General features: G+C 36.5%; 6 protein-coding genes across 6 annotated transcripts; all 6 read right to left on the reverse strand.

The window, feature by feature from the left end:
* Positions 1 to 9,694: 9,694 nt before the first annotated feature.
* LOC108595935 lies at positions 9,695 to 11,619 on the reverse strand. The gene is made up of 3 exons (XM_017981222.2): positions 11,560 to 11,619; positions 11,353 to 11,505; positions 9,695 to 11,301 (listed from the first exon to the last, which is right to left on the reverse strand). Exons 1-3 carry the CDS (start codon positions 11,614 to 11,616, stop codon positions 10,960 to 10,962), a joined length of 552 nt encoding a protein of 183 aa, XP_017836711.1. The 5' UTR covers positions 11,617 to 11,619; the 3' UTR covers positions 9,695 to 10,959.
* A 1,136-nt stretch (positions 11,620 to 12,755) lies between these two features.
* On the reverse strand, positions 12,756 to 13,504 carry LOC108595934 (CG18538). Its single transcript, XM_017981221.2, has 3 exons — positions 13,432 to 13,504; positions 13,234 to 13,383; positions 12,756 to 13,181 (listed from the first exon to the last, which is right to left on the reverse strand). Exons 1-3 carry the CDS (start codon positions 13,492 to 13,494, stop codon positions 12,840 to 12,842), a joined length of 555 nt encoding a protein of 184 aa, XP_017836710.1. The 5' UTR covers positions 13,495 to 13,504; the 3' UTR covers positions 12,756 to 12,839.
* A 235-nt stretch (positions 13,505 to 13,739) lies between these two features.
* Positions 13,740 to 14,632, reverse strand: LOC108595931. The gene is made up of 3 exons (XM_017981218.1): positions 14,509 to 14,632; positions 14,307 to 14,459; positions 13,740 to 14,250 (listed from the first exon to the last, which is right to left on the reverse strand). Exons 1-3 carry the CDS (start codon positions 14,569 to 14,571, stop codon positions 13,909 to 13,911), a joined length of 558 nt encoding a protein of 185 aa, XP_017836707.1. The 5' UTR covers positions 14,572 to 14,632; the 3' UTR covers positions 13,740 to 13,908.
* Positions 14,633 to 14,792: 160 nt separating this feature from the next.
* On the reverse strand, positions 14,793 to 15,501 carry LOC108594913. The gene is made up of 3 exons (XM_017980051.1): positions 15,436 to 15,501; positions 15,227 to 15,379; positions 14,793 to 15,173 (listed from the first exon to the last, which is right to left on the reverse strand). The coding sequence occupies exons 1-3, from the start codon at positions 15,499 to 15,501 to the stop codon at positions 14,832 to 14,834; spliced, it is 561 nt and encodes a 186-aa protein (XP_017835540.1). The 3' UTR covers positions 14,793 to 14,831.
* Positions 15,502 to 16,160: 659 nt separating this feature from the next.
* Positions 16,161 to 16,581, reverse strand: LOC108594912 (the record flags this gene model as incomplete). Its single annotated transcript, XM_017980050.1, has 3 exons — positions 16,516 to 16,581; positions 16,305 to 16,457; positions 16,161 to 16,250 (listed from the first exon to the last, which is right to left on the reverse strand). Coding segments are annotated over exons 1-3 (309 nt in total), but the record flags the coding sequence as incomplete, so codon positions are not given.
* Positions 16,582 to 17,018: 437 nt separating this feature from the next.
* LOC108594911 lies at positions 17,019 to 17,722 on the reverse strand. Its single transcript, XM_017980048.1, has 3 exons — positions 17,657 to 17,722; positions 17,448 to 17,600; positions 17,019 to 17,389 (listed from the first exon to the last, which is right to left on the reverse strand). The coding sequence occupies exons 1-3, from the start codon at positions 17,720 to 17,722 to the stop codon at positions 17,048 to 17,050; spliced, it is 561 nt and encodes a 186-aa protein (XP_017835537.1). The 3' UTR covers positions 17,019 to 17,047.
* Positions 17,723 to 17,818: the final 96 nt, after the last annotated feature.

A 17,818-nucleotide genomic window follows, 5' to 3' on the forward strand; every position in this document is an offset into this window, starting at 1 on the left:
TTTTTTCTTTATTAGAAATCAAGTTACAAGCTCCAAGTCTTTTTCCATTTGTGCCTAGAGTTTCAGTTGGCTGCTAGTGATGGCAGCAACTCACGCTAAAAATATCGCATAAAATAATTAAAAATATTTTAAAGTGTTTTAGCATAAAGTTGCTTAATTTTTATTCTTTTATTTGTAGTAAAGTTACAAGCTCCAAGTCATGTTGCTCTTTAGAGTTGCAGTTGGCTGCAAGTGATGGCAGCAGCACACGCTAGCAATATCGTTTAAAATAATTAAGCATTTTTAAGCTGTTTAGCTTAAAGTTTCATCACTTTTTTTTCTTTATTTGAAGTCAACTTACCAGCTCAAGTCTTTTTATCCGCCCTAAGCAGCAACCACAATCTTTGGCTGCCTTTGTCAGCAGCAACCACAGTCACAACGACAACAGCAATACTTGTTTAGCTTGCAGCATTTATTGCCATTGTATATCTCTCTGATGCCTTTCAAGTGCCAATTGTATGAGTTTTGTCCCTGCCCCTGCCCCCTCCCCCTCTGCATATTATTGCTGCCGTTTAGACAAAATTCTCAAACTTAAGCTGGGAATTTCAATCTCTTTTTCACTCTCTGACATTTCATGCAAATTAAGTTGATAATAAATACTTGCTGCCAGTTGTTGTTGTTGTTATTGTTGCCATTCAAGTGTTAATTATTGTCGGCACAGCCTGCACAAAGGCGAAACGCACATTTTCTTTCACTTATTTGTTGTCGTCGCATATTTACGTGTATTTATTAAATATTTGCGTGTTGTCTGTGTCAAGTTTAATCAAAATGCCATAATAATGGCAAGCAGCAACAGCAACAGTAACAACTGTGGCAACTGAAGTGCAAGTATAATTCACGATTTCCTGCTATAATTGAAAATATATCTGAGCCAAGCTAACTAGTTGGCAGAACAAGTTGCTGCCGTGCAGCAACCACAGCAGCAGCCCGACAATGGCAATGCATTAATTATTCATGAGTTGTCGCGCATTGGCCAGCGACAGTGACAGGCAGCAGCCACCACAGCAGCAGCAGCAACAACTCAGCAACTGGCAACATAATTATTCATGCAAGCTTATCGCCAGTAAGGTAGGCAACACCATTTTAACCACAAGCGGATTATAATTATCAGCAGTTGCCATCGCAAGCAGCGGAGAACAAGGCGACAGCAGCAACATGTTGCAGCAATTGCAATGCCTTAGACGTTGGCAGCAGCAGCTACAAAGATGATAATGATAATGATGACGATGATTATAATGGCATAGGCGCAACAACAAATATAATTACACGACTACAACAACAAGCGAGACAGACAGCTGCTTTAATTGATGTTGATTGCTATCAGCAACATTGCTGCTGCTGCTGCTGCTGCTGCTTTGCTTTGCATGTTCAGCAGCTCAATTAGAATTCTTTTTCGATTTTTGGCATTTTTCATTGTTCGTTGCATGTTTAGCGCACATTAAGCCACTTTTGTATTATTTATTTCTTTTGCTAAATTATGCATTACTGCTTAAATAATAACTAAATCGAGAGCGTAACCAACAAAACACAACAGAATTGTTGTCAAGTTATTTAGTGACGCCAAATCAGACACGCCCCGCACATTAGCTGCCAATATTGCATGCCCCAGAAAAAAATCGTACTATATATTATATGTGTATGTGTGTGTGTATAAACAAATGCCACACTAATGGGTTGACAACAATTGTAGTTTGATAGGCGTGAAAGAGCGTAAAAAATTGAAATGAATTTTTTGCCTACAGCGTTACTTATCACAAACTATTTGTAGCTAATTTAATATTTTTGAAAAGAAAAGAAAAGAAAAGCAAAGCTTGAATAAGAGTTAAGCTTAAATTAAAGCAAAGGTATTAAGCATACAGTCGAATTAACTTTTGTATTTACTTAGACTTTAGTGTTTTAGCTGCGTTTATATTAATACATAAATTGTGTTTTTGTTAGGATTTGTTTTAAATTAGATTTATATGATTTTCTTAATATATCTTCCTAAGAGCTCAATATATTTTTATAGTCATATATTATAGTTTAGCTTAAAGCATTCAGTGCTTTATTTTTTAATTATTTAATATAATATATACCTCACTTTTTTATTCACTTAGACTTTAGCGTATTAGTTTCAATTTTCTTACTTAAATAATAGCAGTGTTAGTTTTAATTTAAATTAGATTTGTATATAGCTTGGATTTTCTGCTTCTTAATATATCTTCCTAACAGCTCAATATATTTTTATAGTTTTAAATTAAAATTTAACTTAAAGCTTTCAGTGCTTTTTTTATTTATATATAATTATAAAGCTTACTTAACTTTTGTATTAACTTATACTTCAGTGCTTTAGCTGCGATTTTCATATATTAATTCGGTGTTAGATTTGTATATAGCTCAGATTTTCTTCTCATTAATATATCTTCTTGACAAATCAATTGCGTAAACTTTGTGAAGTATTCAGCTTAAATTAAAGCAAAGCAGTCAAGCTTGTTATTATTTCTATTATAATTATATAGTCCAGCCAACTTTTGTATTAACTTAAACTTTAGTGTTTTAGCTGCGTTTTCAATGCATAAATTAGTGTTAGCTTTTGCTTTAAATTAGTTTTGATTTTCAGCTGCTTAACAAATCAATTGAGTGAACTTGCATTATAATTTTATAGTCATATATGTATTTAAATTTAGCTTTAGCTTTATTTTTTGAAGCAGCTTTCACGCTCCGCTCATAAAGTTCGCTATTAAAATAAAATCAAGCAGCAGCTAAAATATTAATTGAAATTTTTGTTTGTGCTTTATTTGCTAAGCACTTAAAAGTGGAACCGCAAAATGAATTGTGAAAATTTGCTGTGCTACATTTTGTTGTTGTTGTTGTTGTTGCTGTTGAAACTGCTCGACAACTGTGCGCAAAACAAAACAAAAATCTCATAATGCCATTATAATAAATCTTTGTAAAGGCATTTTCATTGCTCTGACTGTTGTTTTTATTATTTGTATTTTTGCAAGCCATTTGAGTTTATGAACGTTGCCAGTTGCTGTTGCAGTTAATTGAAATGGAAACAAGTTGCTGCCGCTGCTGCTGCTGTGTGCGTTACATTAGTTGACAGTTGTTCAGAAAAATGGAAAAAAAAACGCGTTCTATAAATAATACAATTGTGTGTTGAGCTTTAAAATATTAAAGCGCAATTAATTTGTTTGGCAAATTAATTATACAAACAAATGTAATTAAAATGACAAAAGGCAGACGAACTGTGCTAAATCATTTGTTAAGCAGCAGCAGCTACTGTGTGTGTGCGCAGTTTAAAGCTTTTAAAATTTAATTAACATTTGAATTGGGCTGCGAACATTGCATTGCAACCACTCGAAAAACTCAAAAACTCCACTTTAACTTTTTATACAATTCTCGCTCTCTCGCTCTGGCTCTGGCTCACTCGCTCTGCTGCTTCACTCTGTCTATCTCTCTTGTCATTGCACTTGCCGCAAACTTGCAAAGAGCGAGCAACAACAACTGCGGCCGCCGCAGCAGCAGCAGCAGAGGCAGCAGCCATGTTTGTTTATGCTGCTTACAGCGCGTGTGAGCGAGCTGGCAATATGCTGCCATTGCTTACAAGCTCTGCGACTGCGCTGTGGCGAATGCAGAACGAAGAAGAGCAGAAAATAAATTCAAAATAAAACGTAGACAACGAGCAGCTGCCCTGTAAATGCAGCAACGGTAAACGTTTGCAGTTTGCATAGCAGTGTTGGCAGTGTAGCAATTTTATAGCTAGGCTTGGCTATTTTTAATGGCAACAGCTAGAAAATTATGCTAAATTGCTATACTAGCCATTTTAATAAGTAAGTTTGACTACTTTTGCATTATAAATTTAACAACTAGCCACGAACGTTGTAAAAAATGTAGTTAAATCAAATATTAGAACTGCACGAGCTCGTTAATAAGGGCAATAAATTCGATAATTTGAAGAAGATAATTTTCGCAGCAGCTGAAAATAAATTTGTCATTAAGTTAATGCCACAAATTCATGTATACGTTGCTCCTTGCGACTAAAATATAATAATTCTATTCTATTATTAATATTAACTAAATTTTGTTGTTGTAAAGGAAAAGTTATAAATATAATATTTATCTAGTTTTTTGCTTTCTATTTATTAGCTTAGGCTGCTTTGCTCTTTTATACATTTAGCTTTATACTGCATAGCTGCGCATACTGCACTTACTGCTGCTTTTTTACAGGGTATATGCAGATAAACTACGCAAAAGCTTGAAGTAGTTTGTTAGTTGCTTTTTTAGCTAGACTGTTTGTAGTTGTTGTTGCTTTGGCTGTTGCCCGTTGCCTTTTGGCTTTGCCTCGCCTCTTAAATGTTTAAACGATTAACTCGAATTTTAATTTAGCCGCAAAGCACAACACGATTTCAAACACACACACACACATACAGTTGTGTGTGTTGCCTGCGGGCGCGGACTAAACTAACAGAAATGTAAAGCAGGCAATAAAGTGGCAACATGCTGACTCTGCCATAACTAACCGAAACACAGTTGGGGGCGTTGGTTGCCACCTCTATACGTCGCTAGTCGTTTGTGCTTGCGTGTGTGTGTGTGTTTGCTACTTGGCCCAAGTGGAATGAAGACACGACGGCGGCAGCGGCGGCGCTATGAATTGGCTCTGGGCCACTGGGGGCATTTTTGTTTTTCTTTTTCTTTTTTTGGGGGCCGTGGCTCATTAATGTTTAAAGTGTTTTATGATATGCATAATTGCTTGTAAAGATAATAAAGTAAGCGAGCAGCAGCCAACGTTGTCCATTCACTTAATTAAAATGCAAATGAAAATTCCTCAAACAAATAAATGCGTGTGCAGACAGACAATGAGAGAGGCAACTAGACAAAGAGACAACATAATGCTGATGACTTCTATCGCCCTCAACCAAGTCAAAGCGACGCATGCGAATATTTCTGCTGCTGCTGTGGCATTGTCTTTATGTTGCTGCTGCTGTTGTTGGTAGCGCCTGTTTAGGAAACAGCTACCGAGTTTACGACGCGTGAACAGCAACTCATCCGCACAAAAGAGGCGACAAAATACACAGGCAAAGCCGCCGCCGCCGCCAGCAGCAGCAGCAGCCTGCTCATCATTGATCTTGTGCTTTTGTGGCTCTTCACTATTGTGTGCTTCCAATTTGATTCTCTTTTTTTATTGTATTTTGTACTACGTTTTCCAGTGAATTTTTTCGATGATATCTTTCGTATGTTAACATTCACAAAAGCGTAAAGATTGGCTCCGAGTTCTGCCCCTTGCGAGTTTTTATAGTCCATGGAACCTTTTTTATGTGCTGAACCTTTTTTCGGCGTGCTTGTGTGTGTGTGTGTGTGTGTTAAGTGAAATTCTTTTGTGTCGACAAGCGCAAAATAAAATTCACACAGCGCGAAACGTGTTCGATACACAAAGTACCTGGAAACACAGCCACGTACTGAACTGGAACCAAACTTATGATGCTGCTCACCCTCAATGCTCGCTCCTCGCAGCTTCTACCTGAGCCAATCGCTTGCTTTGTATGTATTGGTCATTGAGCTAAAAAAAGGTGCAAAGGCAACAACAACAACAACTGTCTACAGTATACACCCAATGACAAGCTGCTCGGCAATTTGACATAATTTATACGTCAAATTACTGCAAATTGATGCTAAATGGCTTCAAATTGAATTGACGGGCGCATGAGTGAGAGGCAAAGCGGCAACAACAACACAAAAATTGTATGCGAAAAAAAATCAGCGTTATAGCGCCTCTGGCTGCTGAGGCGACAACAGCAACACAGCAACAACAACAACAACAGCAACATGTCGGCGTTTTGTGCACTCAAACGAAAACATTTTCAGTTTTCAATGGGGGCCTGCTCTTCACCCATTGTTGGGCGCTAGCTGCAGCTTTTAGTGGTGTGTGTGTGTGTGGGGCAATTGTTTTTTTTTTCTTTTTTGTTGCTGCACACACCTTTCGCCCGGCTTGACTGCGCTAAACTCCACTGAGCTGGTTAACTGCCTGAGTATAACAACAAAAAGTCAGAAAATACTACTTGACAGCTGCCACAGCTCAGCTCAGCACTTTGTAATAATGATTACGCCCCATAACAAAAAAAAAATACAAAATACAGCAAGCTACATGAACTTTCAAGCGCAATTGTTAAGCAACTTAGTGCATAAAGATTTTGTGGCAAACGAACAAGATTGCGGCAGCTTAAACTCTTGGGCGCAAATGAGCAATAGTTAGAGCTATATAAATAAATATATGCAATCAGCACTTGAATTAAAAATGCATTACATTTTATTATGCACAATTAAGTGCATTTGAATTGCTTTAAGTAGCAGTGCATATGCAAATTAATGTTTATAAAAAGTTTAGATGTAATTGCTTCAATTTTTCTACAGTTTAACTCAGTTAAACTTTTATGCAAACAGCACTTATAAAAAATGCAGTAAATTAAACAATTTACATATCAAATTTTTCCATTTGATTTTCTTTAAATAAATGTTTATATACGCAACATTATGTTTATAAAAAGTTAAAAGCCAAATACTCAAATGTAAATGCAGTTTTATATCTGATAATGTAATCAATTCTTAAATATATTTGACATGTTCTGTCTGGCTCCTGGCATTTAAATATTATACAATTTTATTAACTTTATGTGATATACTTTTTTTTATTAAATATATACATGCATTGTTTAAATCTTAACTAAACGTTTATGCAATCAAAGCTTAAGCAAAATTATAAAAATTATAAAGAGTTTAAATTAGTTTGCTGCATTTTGTGTGCTTCAAGTAAAGGCGACTTATATATAAGAGAAATTATATATAATAATGGAAATTCTTTAACTTTAATGCAGTTATAGCTGCAGTTAATATCTGAGCATGATAATATCTTTAATTCTCTTATATATATATACTAACAGGAGTGTACTTTATGCAATCAAAAATTATAATAATTTCTGCAAATTTTCTACAGTTTACTGTAAGAGCATTAATATTAACTCAGTTAAACTCTTATGCAAACAGAACTTATTAAAAATTAAGTAAATTAAAATATTTTCGTATCAATTTTCTTCATTTGACTTTCTTTAAATAAATGCTTATATAAAATTAATTATGATTATTAAAAGTTAAAAAGCAAATGCTCAAATTTGAATGCATTTTTATAGCTGTGCATGAAAATTCTACAATTCTCAACTATATTTGACATTATGCTGGCTACTTTAGTGCAATTGCATATTAAACAACTTTAATAACTATATTTGTTGCAATTTTGTGCATTTAACTTGCTTTGCGTAAAGTTTAAATTGCAAATTATTATGATTACAAATTCTTTATTTTGCATGCAGTTTAATTTAATTTTAAATCTGATATTTAGCATACTTGACTACTTGTAAGCTTCAGTCCGCTCAATTTGATTTGAGCTCATAAATTCGTAGCTCAACCCTTGTCAAAATTGATTGCCTTTAATATTTCTGGGGCACAGCTTTGGCTGCTAATTTAATTTTGCGTTTTGTTGCTTAAGCAACATTAAATCGCACAATTTAAAGTTGACAACTGGCAAACACAATACTAAAGCTTTGTATTTTCCTCTTTTATCTTTGCAGGTTTGAATTTTTTATGGCATTTTAGCGCTGACAACGACAGCAGCGAGCTACGAAAAGCGAGAAGAAGAAAAACGACAGCTCAATTGTCTGTTTCGCAGTGGGTACTCAATGCCGCCTTTCACACCTCCTATAACACCCACTCACTGAACGGACAGACAGACAAACAGACGGACAGACAAACGTACATTTAACAAACTAAAAGGTAAAAGGAAAATCAATTTTCAGCCAAAATCGCCAAAGAGCGAACGAGCGCGGCGTGGCGCGAATAGCGAAAAGCAAGAAAGAAAGCCATGAAATGTGCCAGGCCATAAAATGCAACTGTCAACAAAAAAAAAAAAAAAGTAAAAGAAAAGAAAGAAACAGCAAAAATAAACTTTGTTGTTTACCAATTTGTTGTTGTTGCAACATGAAAATGTCTTGCAACGAGCAGCAGCAGCAGCAGCAAAAATATTGAATTCAATTTAAAGCGCAAGAGGCGTTCATAAATCTCAATGCTGTATGTGTGTGTGTGTGGCTGTGTGTGTGTTTGGAGAAAGGCAGGACTCGAAGCAGCAGCCAAAGTGAAAGAGCTCGACGCGAACGCGTAGCAAAGCCAGATTATGGTTATGGGGTTGGGCTAAGCTGATGCTGATGCTGGCGTTGGCGTTGGCTCATTGCCTTGATTACAGTCAGGGGAGCGTGGAGTGTGGGGCACGACGCTTAACTTCAAGCAGCTTTAAAATGTAATGCAAAATGAAATGCCCCCAAAACGCTCGACACTTGAAATTGACGCAAATGAGGCAAAGAGCGAACGTTGCAAAATTTAATTCAATTAAATTGTAAAGTAAATGGCGTTGAGTGTGGCACGAAGTTAGGCAAAAGGGCAAAACGGTGCGCAAAATTAATTGCCAATGACAGACAGACAGACAGAAATCTTGTTGCAAGTTTGCTAATGCAGAAAATTCTACAACTTCAAGCAAAAATTGCTGCCAGCTTCTTGCTAACTATTGCTGCAACTGTGTGTGGCAAGTTGTCTACGCAACACTTTGCACTTTGTAACATTGGCAGGCTTTTGAATATTATTGTCAAATTCAAAATTCTAAATACGTAAAATGTTTTTGTTGTTCGCTCTGTGGCTCAATGGCTCGAAGTTATAGCGCGGCGCATGCCTCAGACGTTGTGGTGGCCGAGCTGAAGGACTTTGTGGAATACATTGCGGTGTCCGAGCTGCTGCCACAGCAACATGCCGAAGCATTTATCAATTTGCGCACCAAGGAGCTGCATGAATATTGCATACAAGTGACGCCAGCGGGTTATCGCATCGTTGCCTTTAAGTTCGATGCCGTCGATGCGGATAAGACGAATCTGCGCAGCGAGGAGCTGCTGTTTGAGTCGCAGCATAAGCTGCTCCAAGCTGTCAGTCCGTATTATGTGCTGGCATTTGCAGCTCAATTGAGCCCAAATGCATTAACATCGACACTAGTGCTGGTGGCTTATATGTCAGCGCCGCTTAGCCGCGCCAATCTGCCGATTGAATAAAAGAGCAGACAAAACAACAAATTTATGTGCTTATGAGTTTGCAGTGTATTTACACTTCGTCGGCGCTATAATATTTCAATTTGACGTTACACTTGACTGCCAATGAAGACGCGCCAAGCCAAGCCAAGCCACGAGCAGAGAGCATGACTCTTGGGCCAACTCATTGCAGTCAAGCATGCCAAATGCGGTGCGGCGCGGCGCGGCGCTGTTTTTATTTTTGGTGCTGCAGCAATTGCTGTTGCCTGCTATCTAGTTGAGTCCATCTAGGCGTCTGTCTGTCTGTTTGTCCAGCATGGACAACGACGTCGAACTACGTACGTTGCGTTTATATCAGCCAATGTCTATCTGTTACTCGCTCTCTCCCTCCATTGAAGCATGCAATTGATTGCGGCAACTAGTCTATGTCTCTAGCTTGGGCTCTGTCTCTGGGGTTTGAGTCTGTCTGTGCCTGCTGCGCTTTAATTGCCTTTTCATTGCAGCCTGTCGAGCGTTTGGACAAGCCAAAACGGCAACAACTGACGACTCGTCGACTGTTTGTAATTTGTGTTTGTTTGTTTGTTTGTTGTTCTCAACTTAATGCATTACATGCACTTTAACAAGCTTTGCATTCTGTGCACTTGGCCACTTGTTTATTAGCCAACGCGTATGTTTATTGCTGGCCGATAAGCATAAGCGTAAGATATATGCATTGTATCAATCAAACATTGTTGCCAATTATTATCTCTTTAGGCTTGCGCCGCTATCTGCGCATGTAAATCGCGAATCACAAATTCTAGACTTTAATGACTACAACCAGTTTCTGTTTTTTTTTGACACATGCCAACACATTGGCAGGCAACACACATACGCCCCTTTGGCGCTGCAGTGTTGGCCAAACTAATTGGCTGCGTTTTTGGTTAATTAGCGCAGCGCGCTGAATTTCCGTTGGAAAAACACAGCCAACATGCGTTGCTGCTGCTTTTTTTTGTAGCTCTGCAGCTATTTTGTCTGCTGTAATTATTTTTATGCCAGATAACAATTTCGATATTGTCAGCATGTAAATTTGCCAGCGCTGATGTCATTAGGCCATTAGGCGAGCTCAAACTTTGCTTAAATTTTAAAATACCAACAGCAGCGCATATATATTTTATATATATACACTTTTTTTTTTTGGTGGCAACAGCCAATGTGGCTTGTCAGCAACTGACAGTACACAACAGCAACAATATTAACGTAGTAGCGTCAGTGTTGCTGTTGCTGTTTGCTATGTTGTTGTCGTCGCTTTAACAATTTGCAATAAATTAGCAGCAAGTTTTCACTTGAAATGCAACTCGAATTGCAGTTGCTGCTGCTGCTCAGGCGACACTTTCAGCAGGCATTTTCTTTTTGCTTACCGTTAGCAACAGTCGCTTTGCCCCGCCAGCAACTGACAGTTAACACTCTTTTTGTTGCTGCTGCTGCTGCTGTTGTTGCTGTTGGCATGCAGCAGCATGCTTTGAAAATTTCACACTCCAACTAACGTTGAGGTTTTGCTCGTGTTGCTACAACAACAACAACAACAACAGCTGCTGCTGCTGCTGCTGCACACTAATTTCTACCTGGCTGCCACATTTTATGGCACCCTGCGTCTGTTGCAACCAGCTGCTTGCACCGCATGCAGTTAGTGCCACGCCCACAATTGTTACCATTTACGCTGTAGCTGAAATTATGCTTAACCCTTTTAAGTGGCTCAATTTGTGCATTCCCGGAATGCATTAGATGCCTTTATAATGAGCGCTTAAATCACAACTGATTATAGTACTAGCTTTGAATATTTTGTATTTTAACCATATAAATCCATTTTGAGCGTAACTTTGCTTTTAGCCGTAAAAGTCCATTCCACCTCACCCGTAAATATAAAAGTAACCTTATAAAAACCCTCGGGTGCTACTTCAGGCAAACCATCGCCAGTATAAACACAATTTTCGAACTTGTACACATCCCTAGGCCAGGGATCAGCATTTTCTAGCGCTGGCAAATTGGAGCAGTAGCCTACGTTCTTGAGCGCGACATTTTCATAATACGAAGCAACAAATGCCTTGAAACTTTGCTTGGGTATAGACCAAGGCATTAGTTTGTAATCGTCCTCATCACCAGTATTGCTACGCAAGAAGATGCCCTCAACCTGTTAAGGCAATTTAGTAATTTAATTAATTGATTTTAATCTAATACTCACCATAGTTGTTTCATCCATATCGTATTTACAATCGATAATGCCATTCATAGCAAATTCACCACGTTTTATGCGCTCAATTGCCAAGTCGATGTTTAATTTGGCTGGATCCGAGCTAGTGCCTTCAAATGACAGCGGCTCAAATTCCCAAAGACGCTGCAATTAACTTTCGTAAATTCAGCTCACTAAATTTGTTTGCTAAAAACTTACAGCGCTGCTTGCAGCATCCAAAATGAAGAGCGTCAGTGCTAAAATTAATAACGACATCTTCAAATGCTGTAGCTTGTCTAAATGCTAAGCGCTCATGTCAGCTCTTTATAAATAGCCTAATTTTGTATATAATATATGCATTCTTAACTTGATTGAAATTAACATTGTACAATGTACAATTTTGCTTTACAGCTGCAGAAATATTAATTTCAGCTTGTTGTTAAATTAAATAATTGCTGCTGATAAAATACGATGCACAACTGCACAATATTTATTTTATATAGAATAGAAACTTTAACCCCATAAATCATTTTTGCGCATGATTTTGGCAACAACCGTAAATAACCAATGCACATCGCCAGTAAAATTGAAACTAACTTTATAAAAACCTCAGGCAAGCCATCATCAAAATAGGCGCACTGCTCGAACTTATAGACACCCTTGGACCACGGATTCACTTTTTTCATTGCTGGAAAAGTAGAGCACTGTCCTACGTTTTTGAGAGCGACGTTTTCATAATACGTATAGACAAATGTCTTAAAGTTTGCTTTGGTATAGCCCAGAGCATCAGCATATAATCGTCTTCATCACCAGTAGCTTGCCTCTACCTCTGCATTCAATCACTTTTATAACTTAAGGTATTCCTTTTAAAGTAATACTTTCCATAGTTCTTTCATGCATAATTTCATATTCACAATCGATGAAACCATTCAAACCGTATTCACCACGTTTTATGCGTTCGATGTTTAATTTCGAGGTATCCGAGCTATTGCCTTCAAATGTCAAGATCCCAAAGACGCTGCAAATAACTTTTATAAATTCAGTTAACCAACTTTGATATAACTTACCGCACTGCTAGCAGCATCAAATAGTATTAACAACAGAGCTAACCCAGCAATAAGCAACGACATCTTCGCATGCTTTGACTGTTGTAAGTTCTAAGCTCTCATGTAAGCTTTATATATATGAGTGCTTAATTTGATTAAAATTAACATTGTTAACAAGTACATTGTTGTAAACAGATATCGCATATTCTATATTATGCTTATAACAGCTTTTAATACATTTAAATTATGGTTAATAGAGACTTTCAAATGTTTCCCCTCTTTCACGACTTATTATAGAGTAGTTTTTAAATTGATAGAAAACTTGGGCAGAAATTTTGCATTTGTTAAGGGAACACCAGCAAGTAATCTTTAAAAAAAAGAAAACCACCAGAAACTACTAATTTTTATTTTGAGCTATGATTAAAGCATAAAATTGATTGAAAGTCAAAGACTTTAACCGTATAAATCCTTTCTGGACGTAATTTTGCTTATAACCGTAAAGGTCCAATCCACCTCGCCAGTAAATGTGAAAATAACCTTATAAAAACCTTCGGGTGCAATGTCAGGCAAGCCGTCGCCAGTATAGATACACTTGTCGAACTTATAGGCATTCTGTGGCCAGGGAGTCATATTTTCTACCGCAGGCAAATTCGAGCAGTGCCCTACGTTTGCGAGTGCCATATGTTCGTAATACTTTCCGAGAAACTCTGGAAAAGTTTGTTTTGGTACTGCCCAAGGCAGCAGCTTGTAATCAGCCTCGTCCCCAGTATTACTACGATAGCCAACCGCCTCCACCTGTAAAGGCAATTTGTAGCACCTAAAGTATTATTTTGAAACTAATACTTACCATAGTTGTTTTATCCATATCGTATTTACAATCGATTACCCCAGTCATTGCGAATTCACGTTTTACGCGTTCAACTGCCATGTCGATATTTAATTTGGAAGGATCCGAGCTAGTGCCTTCAAATGTCAAAGGCTCATAGTCCCAGCGACGCTGCAAACAGCTTTATAACTACTGTTAAAATTGTTTGATTCTACTTACCTGACTGCTAGCGGCATCAAATAATATTAGCGTTAGAGCCAACACAGTAATAAAAAACGACATATTCGATTGCTTTGACTGCTGTAACTTCTAAGCGCGAGCGTAAGCTTTTTATAAGCAGACTATATGCTCTTAACTTGATTGAAATTAACATTGTTAACAAGTTTGTACATTTTTGCTTGCCACGCGTAAAAGCTTTGAAGCTTCAGCTTGTTATTATATAATTAATTGTTACTGATAACAACTAGACTAGAATATTAGCAATTAACAACTGTTCAATATTCGCTATTGAGCCAGCTATAAAACATCTATTAGAATAATTAATTAACCCTTTTATTTAATTAAAGATCGTTGAATTTTTTGCAAGCAGTAGCACATTTTTTATTCGGCTATGGAAGAGCACAAAGGTGTTTTTGAAAAAAAAAAAAGGAAAACCCGGAGAACCTACAGATTTCTATTTTAAGCTATGACTAAAATTTAACCGTATAAATCAGTTTTGGGCACGACTTTGGTCTTAACCATAAAGGACCAATCCACCTCGCCAGTAGCGGAGAAAATTATTTTATAATAACCTTCGGGTGCTATTTCAGGCAAACCTTCCCCAGTAAACTCACACATATCCAACTTATAGGCATTCTTGGGAAAGGGATGCACATTATCTACCGCTGGGAAATTCGTGCAATGTCCAATGTTCTTTAGTACCATACTTTCATAATAGTTTTCGATAAACTTTCCAAAAGTCTGCTTTTCTATACACCAAGGCATTAGTTTGTAGTCGTCCTCATCACCAGTATTGCTACGCCAGGCAATTGCCTCTATCTGGAGAGGCAAACATTTTATAGCAATAGGCGTATTATTTTAATAGTAATGCTTACCATAGTTGTATCATCCACATCATATTTGACGTCGATAACACCATCCATTGCAAATTCACCACGTTTTATGCGTTTAATTCCCAAGTCGATACCTAATTTCGAATGATCAGAGCTAATGCCTTCAAATTCCAAAGGCTCATAGTCCCAGCGACGCTGCAAAAAACGTTTATAATTTCAATTGAAAATGTTTGATAATACTTACTTCACCTTTAGCAGCATCAAATAATATGAACAGCAGAGTTAACCAAACAATAAACAACGACATCTTTGAAAGCTGCGGCTTTACCGGTTACCTTCAAGCGTCCGGGTTAGCTTTTTATAACCATTCTAACAGTAAATTGCTGCTTAACTTGATCAAAATTAACATTGCTAACAAGTATTACACATTGTTGCTTTACATGCATAAACAGAACATTTAGCTTGTTATTAAATTAAATAATTGTTGCTGATAAAAACTATAACAACATTTATAATTAACAACTGAACACTTGTTTTTATTTAACAACATCTGTACAAAGTATTACGCTAACCATACAAGTTAACTTTTGTTGTAACCTTTACAATACTTGTCATGTTCCACTCCACTTCACCCGTCACCATAAACACCACCTTGTAGTATCCTTCGGGTGTTACATCAGGCAAACCATCACCAGTTGCTACACAATTCTTAAATGTATAAGTTCCTCTAGCCCAAGGCCAGGCATTCTCTGGCTCTGGCAATTTTGAACAGTTTTTTACATTCAAATAGAGCATTTTCTCATAGAAATTTTCCAAATATTCCTGATATGTTTGCTTGGGTATGCCCATGGGCAGCAGCTTATAATCTTCTTCGTTGCCAGTGTTGCTGCGATAGCCCATGGATTCCACCTGTTAAAACAAATAATTTAATCAACTTATCAGCATCTAAATTTAATTATTACCATTGTAGTTTCATCTGCATCGAAATTCCAAAAGAGTTCGCCACTGAAAGCATATTCTCCACGATTTATGCGTACAACTTCCGATTCAAGATTTAGTTTGTTAGGATCCGAAGTTTGTGACACTATAGAAATTGGCTCATACTCCCATTGTGGCTGCAATTAACATGAAAAATTAAAATATTGCTGTGTATATCATTTTTTGTTTATACCTTGCAGATACAGTGTTGAAACAGTACAAGTAATACGAACAACGACTTAATCAGCTCAAATATCATTTTGAAATAATATCAATAAGCTAAGCAGCTGAGCTTTTTATAGCAATAAATGTTGACGAACATTCACGTGAAATAATAAATTACATTGTTAACATGCGCATTGAAATTATGTAATTTAGATAATTATCTGAATATAAAAACATTGTGTAAATAAACATAGAATTCGCATACCGAAGCATTCAAAGGTTCAAGGGTATAACAAAGTCTCAAAATAGTCTCATTCCTATGTGTATCATTATTATATAAGCCTGTGCTATAGTGTACACAACTTTTAAAAGATTAGTTAATTAAAAAAAAAATTGAATAATAGTATGTTTAGTCAAAAAGAAAAACGTTTATTTTTTATGCAACTTTTATAATATATATATTTCTGTTGTTTTAGGCGAACATTTGCATAAATAATTACACTAGCCAAACAAGTCTATTTTTCTTGTAATTTTCACAATAATTGTAAAATTCCACTGCACTTCACCTGTGAAAAGAAACAACACCTTGTAGTATCCTTCGGGTGTTATATCAGGCAAACCTTCACCAGTTGCTGTACAATTCTCAAATGTATAAGTTCTTTTGGCCCAAGGCCAGACATTATCCGGCTCTGGAACAGTTGCACAATTTTTTGTATTTGCATAGAGAATTTTTGCATAATAATTTTTTAAATATTCCTGATATGTTTGCTTGGGTATACCCAAGGGTAAAAGCGTATAATCTTCTTCGTTGCCAGTGTTACTGCGATAGCCCTTAGATTCCACCTGTTAAAGCAAATCATTTATTCCATATTCAGAATCTATATATATTAAGCTTACCATTGTTGTGTCATCTACATCGTAATTCCAAAAGAGAAAGCCAGTTAAAGCGTATTCTCCACGTTTAATGCGTACAACTTCCGCTTCAACATTTACTTTGTTAGGATCCGCAGTTTGACTCACTACAGAAATTGGTTCATACTCCCATTGTCGCTGCAAGTGGCACTAACAATTAAAATATTTTGTTGTGTATATCATTTTTTGTTTATACCTTGCAGATACAGTTTTGAATCAGTACATGCAATAGGAGCATCGACTTAATCACCTCAAATATCATTTTGAAATAATAGCAATAAGCTAAGTAGCTGAGCTTTTTATAGCAAAAGGTTGTAACGATCATACACGTGGAAAAATTAACATTGTTAACATGCGCATTGATTAAAATTATGTAAGTTAGATATAGAAATATAGATTAGAAATATAAAACTTTGTGTAAATAAACGTAAAATTCGTATACAGAATCATTAAAAGGTTCAAGGGTATAACAAACTCTTAAAATAGTCTCAGTAATAAAATATTCATATGGGTATCATTAATATATAAACCTTATTTATCGAAATGGAAAAGGTTTTCCAGCTTCAAAAGTTAATTTAAAACAAAAATAAATCATTTTTTAATCGTTTATTTGTAGTGCTGTTGTAGGCAAATAAATCAGTATTTCGATATTTTTACAATAACCTCGGAAAAACTCTTTTAATATATTTACAACTGCATAATATTTTTTATTTGTATAAACAATTACATTAACCAAACAAATCTATCTTTGTTTTAACTTTCACAATAGTTGTCAAATTCCATACTACCTCACCCGTGACAAGAAATAAAATCTTGTAGTATCCTTCGGGCATCAAATCTGGCATGCCATCGGCCGCAGCTCCACAATTTTCAAATCTATAAGTTTGTTTAGCCCATGGCCAGACATTATCGGGATGTGGTAATCCAGAACAGTTTCTTGTATTCAGAAAGACCGTAGTCGTATAAAAGGCATCTAAATATTGCTTAAAAGTCTGCTTAGGTATGTTAAGAGGCAGACGCCTATAATCTGCTTCCTCGCCAGTATTACTGCGATAGGCGTTACATTCCACCTGTTGACAGCAAAGAATTCTTTGTATTCTGGCAGCTTAATATGCTTAATAACTTTACCAATGTTGTTTCATCTGCATCATAATTCCAATAGAGCACGCCTGTGAAGGCGTATTCACCACGCTTAACCCGCACCACTTCCGCCTCAAGATTTAGTTTGCTACGATCCGAAGTTTGTGCCACAATTGAAATTGGTTCATACTCCCATTGTCGCTGCAAGTGAAATTACAAACTGAAATATTGTTGCGTATATCATTTGTTGTTTTTACCTTGCAGGTACAGTCTTCAAACAGCGCAATTAATAGGAGCATTGACTTAATCACCATAAATATCATTTTGAAATAATATCCATAAGCTAGTCAGCTGAGCTTTTTATAGCAAAATATTTAAACGTGCAAACACGTGGATGTAATTAACATTTTAAACAAGCG

Source organism: Drosophila busckii, chromosome 2R, assembly GCF_011750605.1.
Source record: "Drosophila busckii strain San Diego stock center, stock number 13000-0081.31 chromosome 2R, ASM1175060v1, whole genome shotgun sequence".
Classification (NCBI taxonomy): domain Eukaryota; kingdom Metazoa; phylum Arthropoda; class Insecta; order Diptera; family Drosophilidae; genus Drosophila; species Drosophila busckii.